Genomic DNA, 19,473 nt, shown 5'->3' on the forward strand with positions numbered 1-19,473 from the left:
GGTAGGGGACATATATAGGGCATTAAATTCATCAAAGTTCACGATAAAGCGGTATTGGCATTATTAGCCAGTCATCACCAGATAGTGAGTAGTGTGTGGGGAATTATATATCAAGCGGTAGATAAAGGTGGCTCTGCTTCGTAAAAAGATGTCCAAGGAGTCCACACAGCATGAAATTGTATTGGGGTATCGTTAAGAGTGGCAGTAATGCTTTCTAGGCAGTATGATGACCATATAGAGTTTATGGTTGCAGTGAGGGAGGGGGAAGTTGCGCTCTTCCAGTGCGAAGCAATCAGACAGCTGTCTAATTAATTTTTGAGTTGGGCGAGGAATATTAGGAATTGGTCTAGAAAGTATAGGGAAGAGAGGTGAGTCAGGCATTTGTATATCTGTGGTGGAGAATATTAACCCATGAACCTGTTGCCAGTATCATCATCATCGTTTATTTATATAGCGCCACTAATTCCGTAGCGCTGTACTCATTCACATCAGTCCCTGCCCCATTGGAGCTTACAGTCTAAATTCCCTAATATAGACACACACTCACACACAGACATAGAGGGATAGACTAGGGTCAATTTTGATTGCAGCCAATTAACCTACCAGTATGTTGTTTTTTGGAGTGTGGGAGGAAACCGGAGCACCCGGAGGAAACCCACGCAAACACAGGGAGAAGATACAAACTCCACACAGATAAGGCCATGGTCGGGAATCGAACTCATGACCCCAGTGCTGCGAGGCAGAAGTGCTAACCACTAGGCCACTGTGCTGCCAGTATGAAGTTATCTTAGGACAGGACCACCAAGCGTGCAGTTCATCTGTAAAAAGTAAATAACTCCTATAAAGTCAGACCTCTCTAAGAGAGGAAAAAATAGGAGATTGATATTACACTTGTGGATGAGAAAATGTATGAGTTTCAAATATAATTGGATATCTGCTGTGAAGATTAAATCAGAAGAAAGATTGCAGTTGTTTAGGTTTAAGAGTTAGCACAGTTTGCTTTATGATTTTTTTTTGTTTCTTTAAATGGAACACTAGGAAAAAGAGGAAGTGATAAACCTCTACTAAGAAGAAAGCACACATCACTTTAAAAGGACATTGTTTTAATATATGCCTACAGACGCATCACCTTGATGAAGCCCAATCTTGTCTGATCTTGGAAGCTAAGCAGGATTGGGCTGGGTTAGTACTTGGATGGGAGACCACCTGGGAATACCAAGCGCTGTAGGCTAAAGTATAATTAATGAAATTCTATTGTTATTGCATTGTATAATGTACCAATATTGCACAGTACCCTTTATTTGTTTTTGGGCCATTAAAAAGCAGCCAGGTGGGGGCAGTTGTAATACTTTGTAACTGTTGGAGGTTATCACCGACACCTGTCAGGACTGGTCAGGCTGGTGGTCAGTGATCTAACACACACCGCTGGCTGTAGTGCTCACATAGCGTATGTTCTAATAGGAGAAACAATGGTTTATTCTATTATAATAGGACTCTGTGGGGCTCCAAGAGCCGTGTGGCAAGTAAAAACACCCAGGTGGAACAGCCATAAAAAAGATGCTGGGTGGAACACTGTAGCAGTAAATATATAAATGTTTTTGTTTTGTATTGCCACAAACACATGGCATATAGTTGCAATAATTTGTGAATTAGTTGGCACCGCAGGCTATATATATATATATATATATATATATATATATATATATATATATATATATGGTTGCAGTGAGGGAGGGGGACGTTGCATGTGTGTTGTGTATATAAATAAATATATATATATATATAAATAATTTTAGTCTCTGTTTTAGACTGTTTCAGCATTTGCCCCCATTTGTAATCCTATTCAATGTCCATGGGGTCAGAAAGCTTTCAGTGGATACTTGGGATCAGACGTCAGTAAATGGGAGGTGAGTTTATGCAAAATATGGATATTTTAAAAAGTTTCTTTATTTCCATGATTATGGTTTCAGAAGACTGTGTACTCATTCTTAGATTTTACTTTGTTTATAATGTCTTTATTCTCCTTTTGTAAATTTAACAGATAGAAGCAAAATTCAGCACGTGTACATTAAACATTGGCATAGCATCCGTATGCAGATAAACTGTACTTTCTAGGTTATCAGATTGTCTCCAGTTGTAAAATAATGTATACAGTGTAAAGAAAAACAAGGGAAGGGGAAGCAAGTCTGAAAGCTTCTCTCTTCCTCCAAAGGTGGGGTGGGTGAGAAAGGGGGATGAAAAGAGGACAAATGGAAGGGGGGGGGGGGTGAGGCAAGGGGAATAGGGGATATTGGTGAAGGGTCAGGCAGAGATTATTAAAGTCACGAATGACAACAAGACTTGCCATAAAATGAAGACCAAATTCTAAAAACACTATGGAGCTCAGGGACCAAATTATTTATCAGAACTACTTGCATTGTCAGTCCCTCCTAATTCTTTCAGTTCCAAGCAAATTGTTATCGCTCTGCATAGCCCATGTGTAGGATAAGTTTACCTTGAGCTGGTTGTGAGATTTGATGGGTTTGTTTAGCAATAGGACTATTGCATCATATTGAATATCTACCTACATAACTAGTTTTACTAGGTCTAGTAATTTATACCAGTAGACTTAGGTGCAAGAAATGTGATTGTGACGAGGCAGATCTATATAATTCTTGTAAGAGCAAATAAACAACATCATCATCAACATTTAGTTATATAGCGCCAGCAGGTTCTGTAGCGCTTTACAATTGGGAACAAACTGTAATAAAGCAATACTGCTCACAAGCTTACAATCTATGGATAATAATGTCTCCGTCCATAAGTGCAGCCGGAAAAATCTTACTGAGGACAGGTGCTTGCCCAGTGTTGGGAGAGTAGATACTTACTGAAGGGACTGGAAATGCATTAATTGTCAGGGAATGCAAAGCACACTTAGATATGCAGATAGCTTCATACAAAAATCTGCTTCTTGAATTTTTATTATTTCGTAGGTGTTAGATAATCAAAACAGAGAAGTTAAACTGTTTTCACCAGCATATTTTTCCATTGGAGTACCCTACAAAAATGAAGGAATTGGCTATATCTCCATTAAATATCACCGACATTTTCCATTTTGCTTTTGTTTTTTCTTTATCTGAAAGTCATATGATGCTACTCATCTGGTGAAGTCGTATTCTGGATTGCAGCTAGACATACTAATCGACCAGGGGAAAGATGACCAGTTCCTCTCTGCAGGGCAGCTGTTGCCAGACAATTTTATTGCAGCATGTACTGAACAGAAAATTCCTGTGGTGTTTAGACTGCAAGAGGCAAGTATTGTTAATACACGTTTAAACAAATCTAATGTTTGTAGGTGTTTAAAAATATATACCGTATATACTCGAGTATAAGTCGACCCGAATATAAGCCGAGGTACCTAATTTTACCACAAAAAACTGGTAAAACTTATTGACTCGAGTATAAGCCTAGGGTGGGAAATGCAGCAGCTACTGGTAATTTTTTTTTAGATTTATTCATTATTATGTTTTTAATTTACATCTGTATATGCATTTTTATATCATGTGTGTTTTTCAGTTTATTGCTATTTTGTCATTTTGATGTATGCTTTCACCCCCTATGTACATTGTTGTGGAAAATAAGAATATGTATACACATAAAATACAAATAAATTATTAAGTGTGTAAATTGTGAAATTTGAAAATCTATTACTTGCAGTTTGGTGGGGTTGTCAGTTGTCAGGACTTGAGTTCCAGGGTCACTCTCACACGTTTGGGGCCACTATTGCACTCCTTTGGGACGTACGGCATCATATTTGCCACAGCCTCTATTATATGTGCATCCTCCTGGAGCCCATATTGTCTTAGCTCTTCCTTGATACACATCTTCACATGCCGGCGCTCCAGTGGCAGAAAGGGGATGAAGAAATCAACTATGTTCTGGTCAATGAGGCTGCTGTGAAAGAATGCACCTTTTTTGTTGTAAAGTGCTAGAGAGATTTCAGGCTGCAGATCCTGTAACTTCATCTCCTCCCTGTCTTTCCCCATTTTCAAGTTCTCAGGCACCTTTGTGTTTATCAGGTTGCCATAATCATTGCTGCTGAAAAATGAAGATCGCTTTAAGGTAAGACACTCCGTTAAAAAAAAAAAATAGAGAGAGATTTTTTCAGCCTTTTCCTTCCTCCGCAGTGGAACGCATATGCGTTCCACCAACAGGAAGTTCGGCATTTGGAACGCAAGTTTGCGTTCCAAATGCCGAACTTCCTGTCAGTGGAACGCATATGCGTTCCACTGCGGAGGAAGGAAAAGGCTGAAAAAATCTCTCTCTATTTTTTTTTTTTAACGGAGTGTCTTACCTTAAAGCGGAACTGAACAACTGAGGGACCGGCCACCAGGTAAGTTCACCCGTGTATAAGCCGAGGGGGCTTTTTCAGCATACAAAAATGTGCTGAAAAACTCGGCTTATACACGGGTATATACGGTATATTGCAGAAAATGCAATGTATAAAGTGAACGATTAAAGGTTTCTCAATACATTCTAAAATGAAATTAATGAACTGTGTAATAATACTTGTCACTTTTATTGTTTCTTTTGTAGTTTTGATGATATTTCATGCTTTATGATGCATGTTTAAATTTTGCTACCCTGAATGTATCATTGCTATGTAGTGGTTTCTTATATGTATTTTATTATCTCCTTTACAGGGATATGATCACAGCTACTTTTTCATTACCACATTTATAAATGATCACATCAAACATCATGCAAAATATCTAAATGCCTGAGATTATCAGAGGAATACATTTGGTCCAGAATATAAATCGACATTCAATTCTTTATTCACATTTCTATAAAAAAATCACAATGTTATTGCTGTTTCAAACTATTGCAAATAAAGATAGATGTCTATACGGTCTAATTTGTATTTTGTTACCATATCACATATATATATATATATATATATATATATATATATATATATATATATATATATATATATAAAATCACAGTCCTGGAATTCTTAAAGGGCATCTCAAATGGTCCTTCAACCATCATTATATCATCATTATATACACAAACATACATTGCCGATATCCTGGGATTCTTGCCCAAAGGACTCAAAAAAAATAATAATAAAAAGGCATATTCACATTTGCTTATTTTTCTTTTCTTGTTATATGTATTATATATTTAGCGCCACTGTAGTAACTTTATAGGCAAGGGGTGGCCAGGCCAGTCAGTCAGAGACCAAGAGCCAAAAAATATCTATATGTACTGCAAAGTGCCAATTTAACCTGTTATGTGTACATATACCCAGTATACACACACGTAACACACACATACATTGAAAATCATTTACAATATCTCGCTAAGCGAAAAAGGAAATATCCAACCTTGTCAAAATGTTCACAATGATCATCAAATCAGCACATCTCTGCACTGCACAGCTCTTACCACGCTACTGTGTCCAGCAGAGGAGGGTTCAAAGGATTATTTATAATATCTTCACAGTAATTTGCATTGCTATCATTATTGTAGATTTGTAAGGTGCCACAGCGCTCCACAGTCTGGAAAACAGGATATATATGAAACAAGGACATAAAAGGCAGACAAAATAAATGCAGACATGAAAACAAAGGGTTTGGAGGACTCTGCTAAGTGGAGATAAGGTAAGTGAGAGATGGTTACCAGAGATGAAACAAGGCGCAGGTCAGAGGTAGATTTAAGAAGATGGAAGGTAAAGGAGTTTGATTCGAGATGTATGAAGGGGTGGTATTGTTGGGGGCTTTGTGGGTAAGCGTATGTAAGTAATTTGAATTGGATTCTGGAGGACATATAGAGCCAGTGTAGGGAATTGTAAAGTGGTGCAGGAGATGTGGAGCGGTGAGAGAGGAAGATCAATCTTGCAGCAGCATTTAGGATGGATTGAAGTGTGGATATATAGGTGTCCGGAATACCAGATAGCAGGAGGTTGCAGTAGTGAAGACGGAAGATGAGAGAATGGGTAAGTGTTTTGGTAGCATGTTGAGTAAGAAAAGGGAGTATTCTGTCTCTGTTTTGGCTAAGCTTTTGTTAAGCTTTAGGTAGCATTGGGACATCCATGTGGAGATTGCTGAAAGACAGTTGACTACACAAGATAGTACAGAAGGGGGGGAGAGGTCAGGGGAAGAGATATAGCTTTGGGTGTCATCAGTGTAGAGGTGGTACTGGAGGCCGAATGAGCAAATTAGTGCTCCAAGAAAAGATTTGTACAATGAAAAAAGTAAAGGGCAAAGAACAGAGCCTTGTGGGACTCAAGAGATAGTGGGAGTGGAGGGAAGGATGTGCCAGAGGTAGAAACACTAAAGGGAGCGGTATATGTCCAATGGAGTGAAGGGTGTGTAGGACAAGAGGGTGATCAATAGTGTCAAAAGCAGCAAAGAAGTCCAGGAGAATGAGTATGGAGAAATGACCCTTAGACTTTGCAGTAAATAGATCATCAATCACGTTTGTGAGAGCAGTTTCAGTGGCATGTTAGGGAAGGAAGTCTGATTGCAGAGACTAAAATGGAGTGAGGAGAAAAAGTGAGACAGGCATTTTTACACAAATCGCTTAAGTAGTTTAGAGACAAAGGGGAGGAGAGAAATGGAGCGGAGACTGGATCAAGAGATGGTTTCTTTAGAATTGGTGAGATGAGCTTCTGTTTAAAGGAGGATGGAAATGTGCCAGTGGGGAGAGACAGGTTGAAGAGGTCAGCATATATATAATTTATAGTGGAGGAAATCTGCATAGGAACAAGATTTCCTTCAGTGGTACTGTGTAGTGCGGGAGCACTTGTGCAGTTAGCTGGTCTGTTTAGTGTGCCATGGTTGGGGTTTGGATCGCCAGAGACTGTATGTGATAGCTGGAGCTGCATTGTCTAGAGCTGAAGTGAGTGTTGTTTTCGTAAAGATGAGAAGTGGATTGGGTTAAGAGTATTTAGGTGTGTACATGTGGATTTGGGTACAGGGGACAGGGTATGAGGTAAGGTTAGGCTGAAGGAAAAGAGGTTGTGGTCAGAGTGTGGGAATGCTAAGTTGATGAAACTAGAGATAGAGCAGTAGCTGAAGAAGACAAGGGCAAGGAAGTGTCCATCACAGTAGGTTGGATATGATTTCCATTGGGAGAGACCAAAGGAGCAAGAAAGTGAAAGAAGTTTAGTGGCAGAAGAAACCGTGGGATTATCAATGGGAATGTTGAAATCTGTAGAGGATAAAATAGAGAGTGTGGACTTCATATGAAGTAAATGAGAGTGAGGAATCAGAGGGTATGACTTGTGCACACTACACTCCTTTTCCTTGTCTGATTTGATTGGCTGCGACTTCCCTGCATTGTGCAGAGTAGGTTATAAAACATGGTTGTTCTCGGTCAGTCGAGTAGCTGAATGTTTTCCAATCTGCCCTGCTGGTGCATGGAACACTATACTTCGTTGATGCTCCCGGCCAGGAGACACATTTTAAAGGTCAAAGAGCCACATGCGGCTGTAGAGCCACGGGTTGGCCATTGCTCTCATTGACCTAAAAAAAAAACTCTAGACATTGCAGGTCAGAACACCCTTGATCATTATAATAATAACTAAGCGTCTTTTTGAAAATCTATACATTATTTTAAAGTCAGGTGAAACCAATGGCATAAGGGCAAGGGCTTCAGAAACTATGTTTGCCTTTCTTAAGTGAGACAGTAATCCTGTAAATAAGTTTGCTTATTTTTTATTGTATTAAGAACCACCCTATAGGCCTTGACAAAGCTTAGCAGAGTGAAACGCGCGTTGGCGTTACACGTGCTGCTTCTCCCTTGTTTCTAATATATTATTATACAGTTTGGGATGCTGGAGGGCTGAGCAGTTTTTATAGTGTGGCTACTTAGATTAGCCGATATCATAGGCTTCAATTAGAAATTTAATAGCAGTACCAGTATAGGACTAGCGGCTGATGGCACTCACAGTCTGCTATTTCTTCTCTCTGAGTAATACAGTTTGAGCAATTTAGGATACACTTTCATATTCTACCTCAAATGAAAGATAAGGGATGCATATAACTATTGGACATTTGTTATTAAAATCTATGATTAAGATCACTACAATCTAATTGGGGATCGTTTTCTTATGTGTAATGTGATTCCTGACCCTTAAAGGGATATTTCCCCATATATAATCTTTGACTGGTGGGATCTGGAATTAATCCCACATTATAAATACCTGGAAAAATAAATGATTGGGGCATACAATAAGAACACATTATGATTCCTTACTCTCATTATATATAACAATCTAAGAGAGGATATTTTTGTATCACCAATCCCCAATTCAAGACACATATCTATGTATGACCAATACCCATTGGATTTGTGATCTAATCCTTTAATAAATATTGCTCAGCAGGGAGTCTATGATAACTCTCTAGTATACTCAGCACCCGTTTTGAATTGATAAAGATTATTAGAGAATCAGTACGTTTCGATAGTATATCTATCGATCTTAACAGTTATTATTTTTGGTTCATTGTGTCATATACTTGTTTTTAATATTTCACTACTCCTAACCATATTCAAGTAACTATATTTTAATTGACATTAATAAAATTCATATAAGTTTTAAATAATTTCATTATCCTTTGAGTGCCCCAGAGACACATAAGGTGCTTTTCAGTTCTTTTTTCAAATTATTTTTATTGTACTGTATTTCCTTATATTTCATTCCTATATATATATATATATATATATACACATACATATTGCTTCTATAGAAACCAGATGGCTGTGAGCATTTTTTTTGCTCTTTGTAGTGAAGCCAACCATAGTCTTGTACTGTTTTGGATGGTGAAGTGATGTATTGTTGGCACACTGGCAAAATACTCTGACCTGTTTTTTAGCATGTACACTTTATCTGACAATTTGTTTTTTACTCTGCCAAAGCCATCTTGCATTCTCTTTAAATGCAAATTACTGCTGCAATTAATTGTAATATTCTGCAATGTGGAGGGCTACATGGTGTTAATTACTAAAAAAAGAAGACAGTTGCAGGTTAAAACCATGACTTTATTTGGTCCATCATAATTTTTAAGTTAAATGCTCTTGAGATTACATGTGTTTTAGGATTGGAAAATATGGTGGGTGAGAACCAATTACTACTCACCTACCATATTTTCCAATGATATTGTCTTGGATATACACCCATACATAATAATCCATTTTAAAGAAAGGAGGAAAAAAAGCAGTATATACTTTATGGGGCACTCTGGGATATATAGTAGTAATAAAATAAATACTTTTTTTTATTGCTAACTCATTAAAAAATTATTCGTACTGTTTGTTTGGCTCCCTAACACTATGACATATATTTGAATTGAATGGCTGCGTTCTAGTGTAGGAAATATAATCTGCTGTTAGCGCATGGAGGTTATGAATGTGATTGATATTAGAGACACACTGCTTCCAATTGAATTCAATTATACCAATGAATTCTGCAGGGAGAAGCAATTGAATATATAATTTCAGTATATGTAAGAAAGCTGATTGAACAACCTTGCAGACCAGTTCTAAGGGACAAAGTGGTGGATTCTACTTGGCTGGACAGAAGAACTTTTACACAGACAAAATAAGGAGATCATCTGGTTTCTGACAACCAGAGTATAGATTATAAACACAGGCAATAAAGGCATTGCAGTTTGTGTTGCATTTTTATCTTGCATTTATTTTACTTTTTATGCACAAAAGCACAATTGAATTGGTTTGTTTTTAAAATTTCACTGGTGTCCAAGTAATCAGGATGGATATATAATTTTTTTTTTTTTAATATATACATACCAGATTGCATTTCTCATCACACATTGCAGTAGTACTAACCAGTGTTTCTCTCTCTTTAATGTGATATTATCACCAATGTGCCTAGAGCGTACCTTTCAACTGTCCCGACTTTTCGTCTGCATCACATGCCTGACATCAGTTGTCTGAAATCAGTAGCTCACATTGCCAGTGGTGGGCTTATCCTTCTAACACTGCATAATTACTTATTAATACACAGTCATGTTTTCATAGCAATCTTTATTATACAGCTTAAAGTACACAACAGTTTAAGACATGAGCTTATGTTTAATTGTTCAGAAGCAGCGTCTGACAAAAAATCATTGCAAAGCTGTTGTCATATATACAATGTAAAAAAATAGTGTTTGATAACTGCACTTTTCCTTTCTGCTACAGCTATCATTTTTCTGTCTTTACATTCAACCTCTGCAATAGTTCACAATGTTCCAAACAACCAGAGTTCATACACATTGATTTTCTTGTTTGATCATGCTGTTCTCCGCGGCATTTCCACTCTACAAGTAAATTGTTGTTTTTTCCCCCTCCCATAGGCTAACATTGTACTGTCCAGGAAAAATGACTTGAAGGTGGAATCACTGGTATAGTCCGTAGCAATCCAAATATTAGCTGCCAATGTTCTTATCTATCTGTAGATGCATATTTTGCTAATGACATATAGTATATACATCAGATATTGTGGTATTTTATACCTTACTCATGACTGAGTTTAGCTTTTTGTGAATGTCACAAAGCAATATATAAGTAATTAAGATATTTATTGAACGTTAATAATTAAGCAGCATACATAATACATGCAGTTATGTGATACTTGTTCACGACCCTCACTATTTTCTATTATTATCATAGTTCCGTTCATTCTTGTTTTCTCCAACATTTGCCATTCTAAAACTGAATATCTAAATATACAGGACCATCTGTCTTTAATCTATCCAATATCAGCTTTACAACTGTCTACATACCCGGTCCATATATTGCCGCGAGATTCAATAGCTACGTTCATTACATCCCCCAAACCATCTTCTACATTCATAAATCCTGTGGTCTGTTATCGGTTCCCGGTGGTTGCCCCACACAACAAACCAGATTGTGCTTTACAGCTTTTTGCTTATAGGGCTGCTAAAATGTAAATGTATTGATCCAAATTAAAAAAACTTCTTACAACTTTGAACAATGTATATGCAACACTAACGATAACATGATAGGAGTTTAGGTGTTTGACATTGTATGTATTTTTGTTGCCTATGTGTGCTATTGTCCTCAGTTACCAGAACTCCAGCTTGCTTATAGCTTCCTGCAAGTTAATTGGTTTCCTGACCTGATACCCATAGGACAGTTCCCAAACTGTGTGACATGGCCGGGGCCAGTGGTAAGCAATGCATGGGACTACTTGGTAATTATTTTGGATTAGGGGTGCCTTGAAAAAATTATGGGGACCCTAGGGGTGCCTCGAACTAAGAAAGTTGGAGTTCCACTGCCGTATGAAATAAATAGCATCTGCGTAATCTAATCCCTGTCTCTAATTCCATTAGTTTGATAAATCACTGAAACTTTTACAGTTAAGCATTGTTTACAGACACAACCTGTATCTTGGGTTTAGTGGCCCGTAAACTGACCTTGTTTGTTAAAAAAAGATAGGATTGCTCATTTTTCTAATATATACTCCAAATCAAATGACCAGATGGTCACTTGCATGGAAGGTGTACATTTCTGCTATAAAACAATCAAACAGCATAAACCCGCATAACGCTACTTTTATTTTTAAATAAGGACACCCTCTTTGTTTTCTCAGAACTTTTTTGGCTACAAGTGTTGTATGTTAGCAGGGCATATGCAGAGTGGCTTGTGAAGACAATGAAATGTACACTCAGTGCCACGCTGAACCACCAAACCATAACAAGCTGCGTTACAGGAAAATAGTATGAAAACTGTGCTGAATTAACACAACAATTAAAAAAAAAAAAAACATATAAATTAAGATATTTCAGAAGTTGAAAAAACCCTTTTTGAGAAAATGCTGCTTATAAATATAGGGTTTTTGGCTTTCTGTGAGAATGGCTACATTTAAGTTCTTAAAGACAAGAAGATGCAGCAAACAGTATATTACCAGCTTTCCTCTTATATAGATAAAAAAGCCATAACATAGATAAGCTTTAGGATAAAGTCTAAAGGTGACAATTTTAGAACCACCACATTGTGTATTGGGATAAGCGGTAACGGTAAGCTGCCTGCAAAATGTACTTGTTTAATACACCAAGTTTAGCTTAGCACTAATATTCCAACTGTCTAAACCACTGTATAGAAAAACCAATACATCTTAAAAATATTAAGTTAACACATTGGTTGAGGACTAAAGGAGAACTCCAATGTCAAAGGGTCAATAGCCATACAAAAAAATTACATTGACATTCAACAGCTTTTTTTTGATGGTGGGGGGAGCGGGGTGACCTTGATGTCGTAGGGAATGGTGTTTAAGAGTGGATGCTGCCACGGCTAATCGCTGGCATTCTGCCACATACAGCTGACCTCTAGCCCCTCCCCCCCATATTTATGCAGCAAACTCCATAGCATTGCAGCTCCTGCTGCTCAGAGAGCTTTGATGAAAAAACACTACTGAGTGATGAATGTCTAGCTTAATACATTGATCTATGTTAGTACGGCATACTAAATAATGATTCATTGATCTTTGCCTCCATTGAAAGGTAGCGGCAGCCTAATGTTTTCGTAAATCATTTGAACCCCTTCACCCACCACGTCTCCTGTTAATGTTCAATGACAAGTTGTGAAAATCCTGTCTGAATCTAAAGTGTGATGTTCTCAGTTGTAATGATGCATCTTTGCAGAAAATTGCCTTTTCTACTGTGAAAATTGAACCATTACAATTTTCCCCATTAACCTATATGGAGTCAATAACTTCAGGGTGAAAATACGAATTCACAATATTAAGTCACTTGCAATAGTTAAGTTTGTGAATGCTGCCAGAAACTGCGGCCTACACACATTACATGTTCATCTTAAAAAATAAAAATCTCTACATGTGCTTTGCAGTAATTACCTGCAGATTATATATGTTTATCTAGATCTGGTCTTATAAATTGTTGGTTCTCTTAGTCTTTTCTGTTATCCTGTTATACAATGAATATAGACCTCTATTACATATTAGTAGATTTTGGTTCGTGACAAGTTAATTTCAACATCTTGATTCAAGGATGTGCTCAATAAAATGTGTGCTGTTTTGGTTTATGAAATGTTACATAGTAACATACACATTTAACAAACTATCAGGTAAGATCAAGCCAGAATTGTGCCTACATGTGTGACATGACATTATTTTTTGGTATATATATATATATATATATATATATATATATATATATATTTGTTATTCTAGCTATTGTTCACATAACAATCTCCACAGTGTGTCATACGTTTAGATATGGATGAAACCAACAATGCAGAAAATAAGAGTATTCATTGTTTTTACTAACAAACAGGCTACTGTTGTGGCAGTTTAATCATCTAGATAATGCTGACACTGTATGTAATACATTTAGTTGGAAAAAATAGGTTGAGGTGTGTAATCCTAATCCACTAACAGAGATTGGTGTCCCAAACTTGTAATCCTGACAGGAGCAGAATATTTAAAATGGTTTATTGTAGTGTTCATATGCAAAAATGCATATGCACAGCACTATGGAAACACTATAATTAGTAAATATCCAATAACTGGTTGAGACATGATACCATCTTTAAAGGCTTCATGGAAGGGGAAGTAATGTGATAAATCAACTCAATGAGACATGAGGCACATAATCCAACTGTGAGGCATAATGAATGATAAATTACTTATAAATCCAATAAATGGATGCCATGTATATTCTCACTTAATGCCATGTGATTCTGAGATGCCCAAATGTCACATTCAAGCTGTTTATTTAGAAATTTATATTTAAAGTTTACACAGATTTAATTTAATCTCTCCCAAGACCAGCAGATGTCAACCGATTAACATTGTTATGGCCAACAAAGATAAATCGCATTTCCACATCCAGTTCCTACTGGGGCGTGCACCTGATTTGAAATGTGCATAGTGTTGGCTGAATTATTCTCCACTTTCCATGTATTCAAAGGCCTTTTTGTTCAGTTTCTGTATATTTTCTGTATTGATAAATCCACCTATAAATCCTACTTCTACAGGTCAACCCAATGGTGGATTTACATTTTTTTTATTGTTTAAACCAGAAGCAGGACATGTTGTTACATTGTAAGGTTTTTCTATAGCAGTTATCTGGAACTGGTTAAATATCATAGTCTCCATTAGGAGTGGATCCCTTATCCAGCTTATGATAAAATACTGTGTTGGCTATTTTGTTTCTATAACTCCTCTAGGTAGACAGGTGTATCCATGATGATCAGAAGACTTCACTTCTTGGAAGGATCACACATAGGGTCATTGTTCAATTTTAAGAGGGTCACATTCAGACACATTGTTTCTACTTAGCAATTTCGTGTAAACTAGTTTGTATTTTTGCATTATATAAGCATTGGTGTCTTCTGCATTGCAAAACATTTGGTTAGCTTCTTCGTCGGTATATGAATGTCACACAGTCATAGCTGCATGCATTGTAGTTTGTTTAAGGTCAACTCATAGGTCACTCACTGGACATAGCACGATAGTGAATATAATTACACTGTTTTCTATATTGTTGTTTGATCCATATTATTTTCCATTACGTGACATACTGTGTGGATTGTGTTGTTCGGTGGTTTGTATTTTAAGCTGCTCCAATATTATACATAATGAGCATCATTTATAAAACCAGTGAGGGGGAAAAAAATCACTCAACATGTTGGTTTTTGGGGGGTTTTCCTTTGAAAACTGCATGATATTTTTAAAGCTGCGATATCACAAAAAAAATGTCGCTCAAATTTGCAGTTTTTCCCCAGTGTTGCAGAACACATGCAATTTCATCAGCCAACCTAGCATTATAAAATCTGGTTAATTATAACACACATTCATTGTGCCTATAGTACACTACCTGGTTATAGCTAGAAAACAATTGTGCAATAATGGTCATGACCTATTTAGTGAAAGATTGACCAACATCAGCCTAGGGAAAGGTAATTTTTGCACAATTATGGTATAAACTAGAAAAGTATGCGCTCTTCATTTATGATACTCCCACAACGGTCCTCTATTACCGCAACAACAGTCAAAGTCTCTCACTGTCAAACATCCCCTTGTACTCATTGGTTCATTTGTCATTTTGTGAAGAGATCTAGAAAACATGCATTGTTTGGGGTACCTGAGAATTTGAAGGTATACTGCAATGTAGTTCTATTTTGTCATGAAAAATTGTGCTTGGACCAGATCATGATGTAAAAACCTCTACATATACAAAATAAAATAACAAACAATTTTGTATAATCATATTTGTATTTAAACAATATCTTAAAGCTGCATTACCACCTAAATTTTTAAAAAAAAAAAAAAAAAATGTGGCCCCCTATTCGGAACCTGCTACAGGCAGCTGACGTTCCCAGGGCCCTTCCATTTCTCTCGTTGGCTCTATCCGAAAAACGGTGGGGATAAGAAGTCTATAAGCTGGAGGACCAATCACAAGCCTGGCAAGAGAATGCAGCATGTGATTGATTGTCTTGTTAACACACCCACCTCCGTGGCCATTTAATGTTGGGTAATAATATAGATTGTTAATTTGCAGAGCACAGGAATAAACAGCTGCATGTTGCAGCTTCTTGGACCCTGGCTAGGTGTACGGGCCACCTTTCCTAGGTAAAAATCCTTAAAGGGGGGGGGGGGGTTGCGCGAGCAGAAATGAGGGATATTTCTGTGAAAAAATATCTGTGTAAGTTGTCTCATGGCCTTTCCCTTATAGTCTGTTTTTTCTGTTGAAAAATTGAATGATCTATCACTTTATGGAACACATTTAAATTACATGTTGAGGGTTATTGAAAAGTTTGGAGATGGCTCTAATATTTAAAAAATAATCATTTTATAATAGTATTCTGTAAAATGCATTTTTTATTTAATAAATAAATGATGATGTTGATGATTTAATACATTATTACTAAACTGTATATTGAGGCAACGACTATCAAAATGTGCCATGTTTATCAGCAGCCACTTAGCTATCTATTTTACTATTGAAGTGTAAGTAGAGACATTGATTAATTGTAAGCATAACTATAAGCCTTCTTCCATTAAATATTCCTCATGAGTACACAAGTAAATCAGTTTGTTGGACTCAAGTAAAGGAAATGTTGATGATTCAGACAATTCTAAGGACCAAATTTGGCTGCATTTACTAAACAAATTGGGCAATTTGTATTTGAATGGAAGGTGATGTTTAGTTTAATTGATTTACAATTAATGCACATTTATTGATGGAAGGTGGCTTGCTCAATTGCTGTGTAATAACCATTGATACTGTACATAATACAATATAACTACACAACTCCAATCTGTTGAAATCTAAATATGATTACACAAAATATTGATGATAAATTCTAAAATGTTAGTTTATTAACAGTGGAATTATGTTAAGTTATGAAATTCTGCCAATGAGGCTGTCAGTAGCACCTATTTTACCCACTAGATATATAGTAATAAAAAAACAAGAAAATAACACTAGCAAACTCTAACAAATGAAAGTAAGCGAAACAAAAATATACAAAATAGAAGGAAAGGGACCACAAAAAAGCAGTAATAAAGGACAGGTCCTACTTTACAAATTGCACCCAAAAGGATGTATACAGTTCCTAATAAATAATACTCATATAAATAGATAAAAGATTACTTTGGTTAAAATGCCAGGTGACTGTTGTATACACTCATAGTTTCTATTAACTGGTCTGCAGAGACATAATGTTGAATTTTGTTACATAATATTTTCCCATAGTGATTGCATCACGTTTCAAACATTTATACAATAATCTTTGCATTTGTTTATGGTTAAGTTATCTCGCTAAAGCCTTATATAAAATGTTATTTCCTAATTCTATTATTCACTATGAAGTGATTCTGGGCATACTGTCTGATAACAGTATATATATGTTAGTCACTATTACATAGTATATTATACAGCATAGAGAACAGTATTTCTGGTGCCTGTAAGAAATGAATTCAAACTCCATTATAACCTCATAGACAAACATCCTAGCCATCATGTCGCTCTAGAGAAAAATGAAAAAGATAGGCAACCGATATGTTATCCATAATAAATAAGAGACGTGTGCTCCATCTGGTCATACAGTATATCACTGTATATTGTTTTTCCTAAACATCTAATCTAAAAACAAAGAGGATGCTTTCCAGTTATTCAATCAAAGTTGTGTCTTTGCCGCTATACTCTAGAACATGAACCAGCTGTTTTTTACTCCAGTAACTATGGTGATTCACTTGACATAATGCTTTTAAAGTACTGTCTCAGGGGGACAATTTTGTATGAGGTGGATAAACAAAGTGGTACAGAGGAAGCATGCTTTTTACAGTCACAAACACAGACCTTATTCCATCTGCCTTAAAGGGTGACAGAAATCCACAATAAAATGTAAAATAATTGGGGGACTGCACAGATCTTTTCTTAAACTTTTCAACTGCTCACAGTCAGTCATGTTTTGGGCTGAACCAGTGGTGGAAGTGGGTGTGTATACGGTGGTATGTCATACTGCCACTTCTCCTAATGCCTTCATTGTAAAACTATCACATTCCATTCACTTACATTCCCATTACATTTTTCTTACTGCCACTTCTAAATTTTCACTTCAACCACTGAGCTCAACCAATATTCATAGGAATTGGTGACATACCTGGCATGAGGCGCTTTATATGCCAAATATTGGTACAGCCTACAAAATGGCTGACTCTCTTGTTTGTGTACACATTTTAATTCACATTTTTTTCCTGATGGTAAGCAAAAGGACAAACACAACATGTATAGTATATCCTAACCCGTTGTTCCTAAGACCAAAACCTAATTAATACAAGTAGGTTTGTGTGTATTCATTTTCTCCACTTATTTATTTTATTTTGTTAGTTTAAAACACAGTCCAGAACTGTTATTACAGAGCATGTGGTGTCATAAAGGAGGATGACAAATATATATATATAAAATGTGTGTGTTTTAACATAATTGGATGACAAATGTCATGGGTGTCGTGCATAGTGATAGTGGTAGCACTATTTTACCTTTTTCCTAGTACAATAGCAAGCTCATGTCATACTGCAACCCGGACAATATTAGTGCCTAGACAAATTGTCAATCATATAATATGTTCGACAATTCACAAAGTATTAACATCGAGTCACATTTGCTTGTGGAACGTGTTCTACACAACTATAAGACTGCATATATGTCAGAATGTCCAATAGACAGGTTTATTGGCTCCTAATTTTCTTCCGCTTAAAAGACATTGAGGGTTATTCTCTAACATACATGCACATTAACCATACCTCCCAACATTTGGTTAGGCAGCACTGGGTCAGGGCAGAGCTGCAGTGAGCATACAATACTTGCCAACTTTCCCACAATCGGGACGGTTAGGAGATGTGCATTAACACATACACTAAGCTGCCAGGCACAGGTTCTCATTAGTCTCTTAGTGCATAGTGCATATTTACATTTATGTCGGTAAACTCAAAAGGCCACTTTTTTGACATCTTAGAGCCAAGAGCTCAATTAAAGTGCACCTACTATATACACACACACTGGAGGCAGCCATTTTGGATGATGACCCAATATTCATGAGAATGCATCTTATGAATTAGGAACCAGTGAAATTACTGAGACATGTGAAGTGCATTTTTTTGCATGTTTAAAGCAGGAAATTATATATATTTAAGTTCTTTTATCATTTGATATAATGATACATTTGAGTCAGAGACCTGAGTGGGACACATTCTAGTGGATGCAAATATTTTCAACATTGAGTTCAAACTAATAAATTCCGATTATTATTATTTTTAAATCCCTAGTATTCCATTAAATCAATCCAGTGAAAAATAGGACATTGCGACACAAGTTACATCAATGAAAAAGTGTAATTCACAAATCTGTTCAGAATTAAAGCAGCAATTTGTGTCTGGGATTGAAAACAAACATAGTGCTAAATAAATACAGTGCAACATGACCTACAATATTGAGTTTGTTTCTGAAGTAATTAGACCCAGCTAAAACATTCCGTTCCAGAACTCTCATGATATAGGCAACACTGCTGCCATTCTGAGAACTATGCAAATGAACTATCTGTAATGGTAGCCATGACTGACATTTAGCCATCCTGTGAAGTAGGGGCTGAGGATGTACAGCATATGTACACATGAACTATTCTGTGCAAATTTCGCTTGTTGCTCTCTCCTTGTGGAATGTAAAATGCTGCTTTCCATCATGGTTTCACGCAGCATCTCTTTAGCAGAGATGTTTTCTGAGGCAACATTTAATTTTTCAACATTATTCTCTTTAGACAGCCTTTAGAAAGCGTAGTGTTACAGTCAGATTAAACGGGACACAGTAGTTTCATAGAAATAAGGCCTGCTTGGCTGTGGTTACATCTACCAGTGCTTGTACAGTAACGCTCACTTTCACCAAGCCCTTTTCTTCTAGGATGTGATGTGGTAAACAAAGTTTCTCCTAGAAA

The 19,473-nt window shown here is 36.6% G+C and overlaps 2 protein-coding genes and 1 pseudogene across 10 annotated transcripts in view; 2 read left to right on the top strand and 1 right to left on the bottom strand.

Moving 5' to 3' along the window:
• ESD (esterase D) overlaps positions 1–4,887 on the top strand; it is a 38,207-nt gene extending 33,320 nt beyond the window's left edge. For all 4 annotated transcript variants that reach the window (XM_075199707.1, XM_075199706.1, XM_075199705.1 and 1 more), the window contains 3 exons: positions 1,809–1,907; positions 3,123–3,290; positions 4,683–4,887. In XM_075199707.1, coding sequence (XP_075055808.1) covers positions 1,809–1,907; positions 3,123–3,290; positions 4,683–4,763 — 348 coding nt within the window. In that variant the 3' untranslated portion in view covers positions 4,764–4,887. The remainder of the gene's footprint in view (positions 1–1,808; positions 1,908–3,122; positions 3,291–4,682) is intronic.
• Positions 1,113–1,231, top strand: LOC142141768 (5S ribosomal RNA; annotated as a pseudogene).
• An 8,256-nt stretch (positions 4,888–13,143) lies between the features above and the next one.
• The window catches only part of LRCH1 (leucine rich repeats and calponin homology domain containing 1), a 203,188-nt gene continuing 196,858 nt past the window's right edge, over positions 13,144–19,473 (bottom strand). For 4 of the 6 annotated variants that reach the window (XM_075199713.1, XM_075199710.1, XM_075199712.1 and 1 more), the window contains one exon: positions 19,393–19,466. Coding sequence is in view for 2 of the 6 variants with exons in the window: in XM_075199714.1 (XP_075055815.1) it covers positions 19,353–19,466 (114 nt within the window). In the remaining 4 variants the exon portion in view is untranslated. Of the gene's footprint in view, positions 19,467–19,473 lie in introns of all 6 variants that reach the window. The other 2 variants (XM_075199714.1, XM_075199711.1) reach the window with 1 other exon arrangement.

The sequence above is a fragment of the Mixophyes fleayi genome, chromosome 2 (assembly GCF_038048845.1).
Source record: "Mixophyes fleayi isolate aMixFle1 chromosome 2, aMixFle1.hap1, whole genome shotgun sequence".
In the NCBI taxonomy this organism is placed as follows: domain Eukaryota; kingdom Metazoa; phylum Chordata; class Amphibia; order Anura; family Limnodynastidae; genus Mixophyes; species Mixophyes fleayi.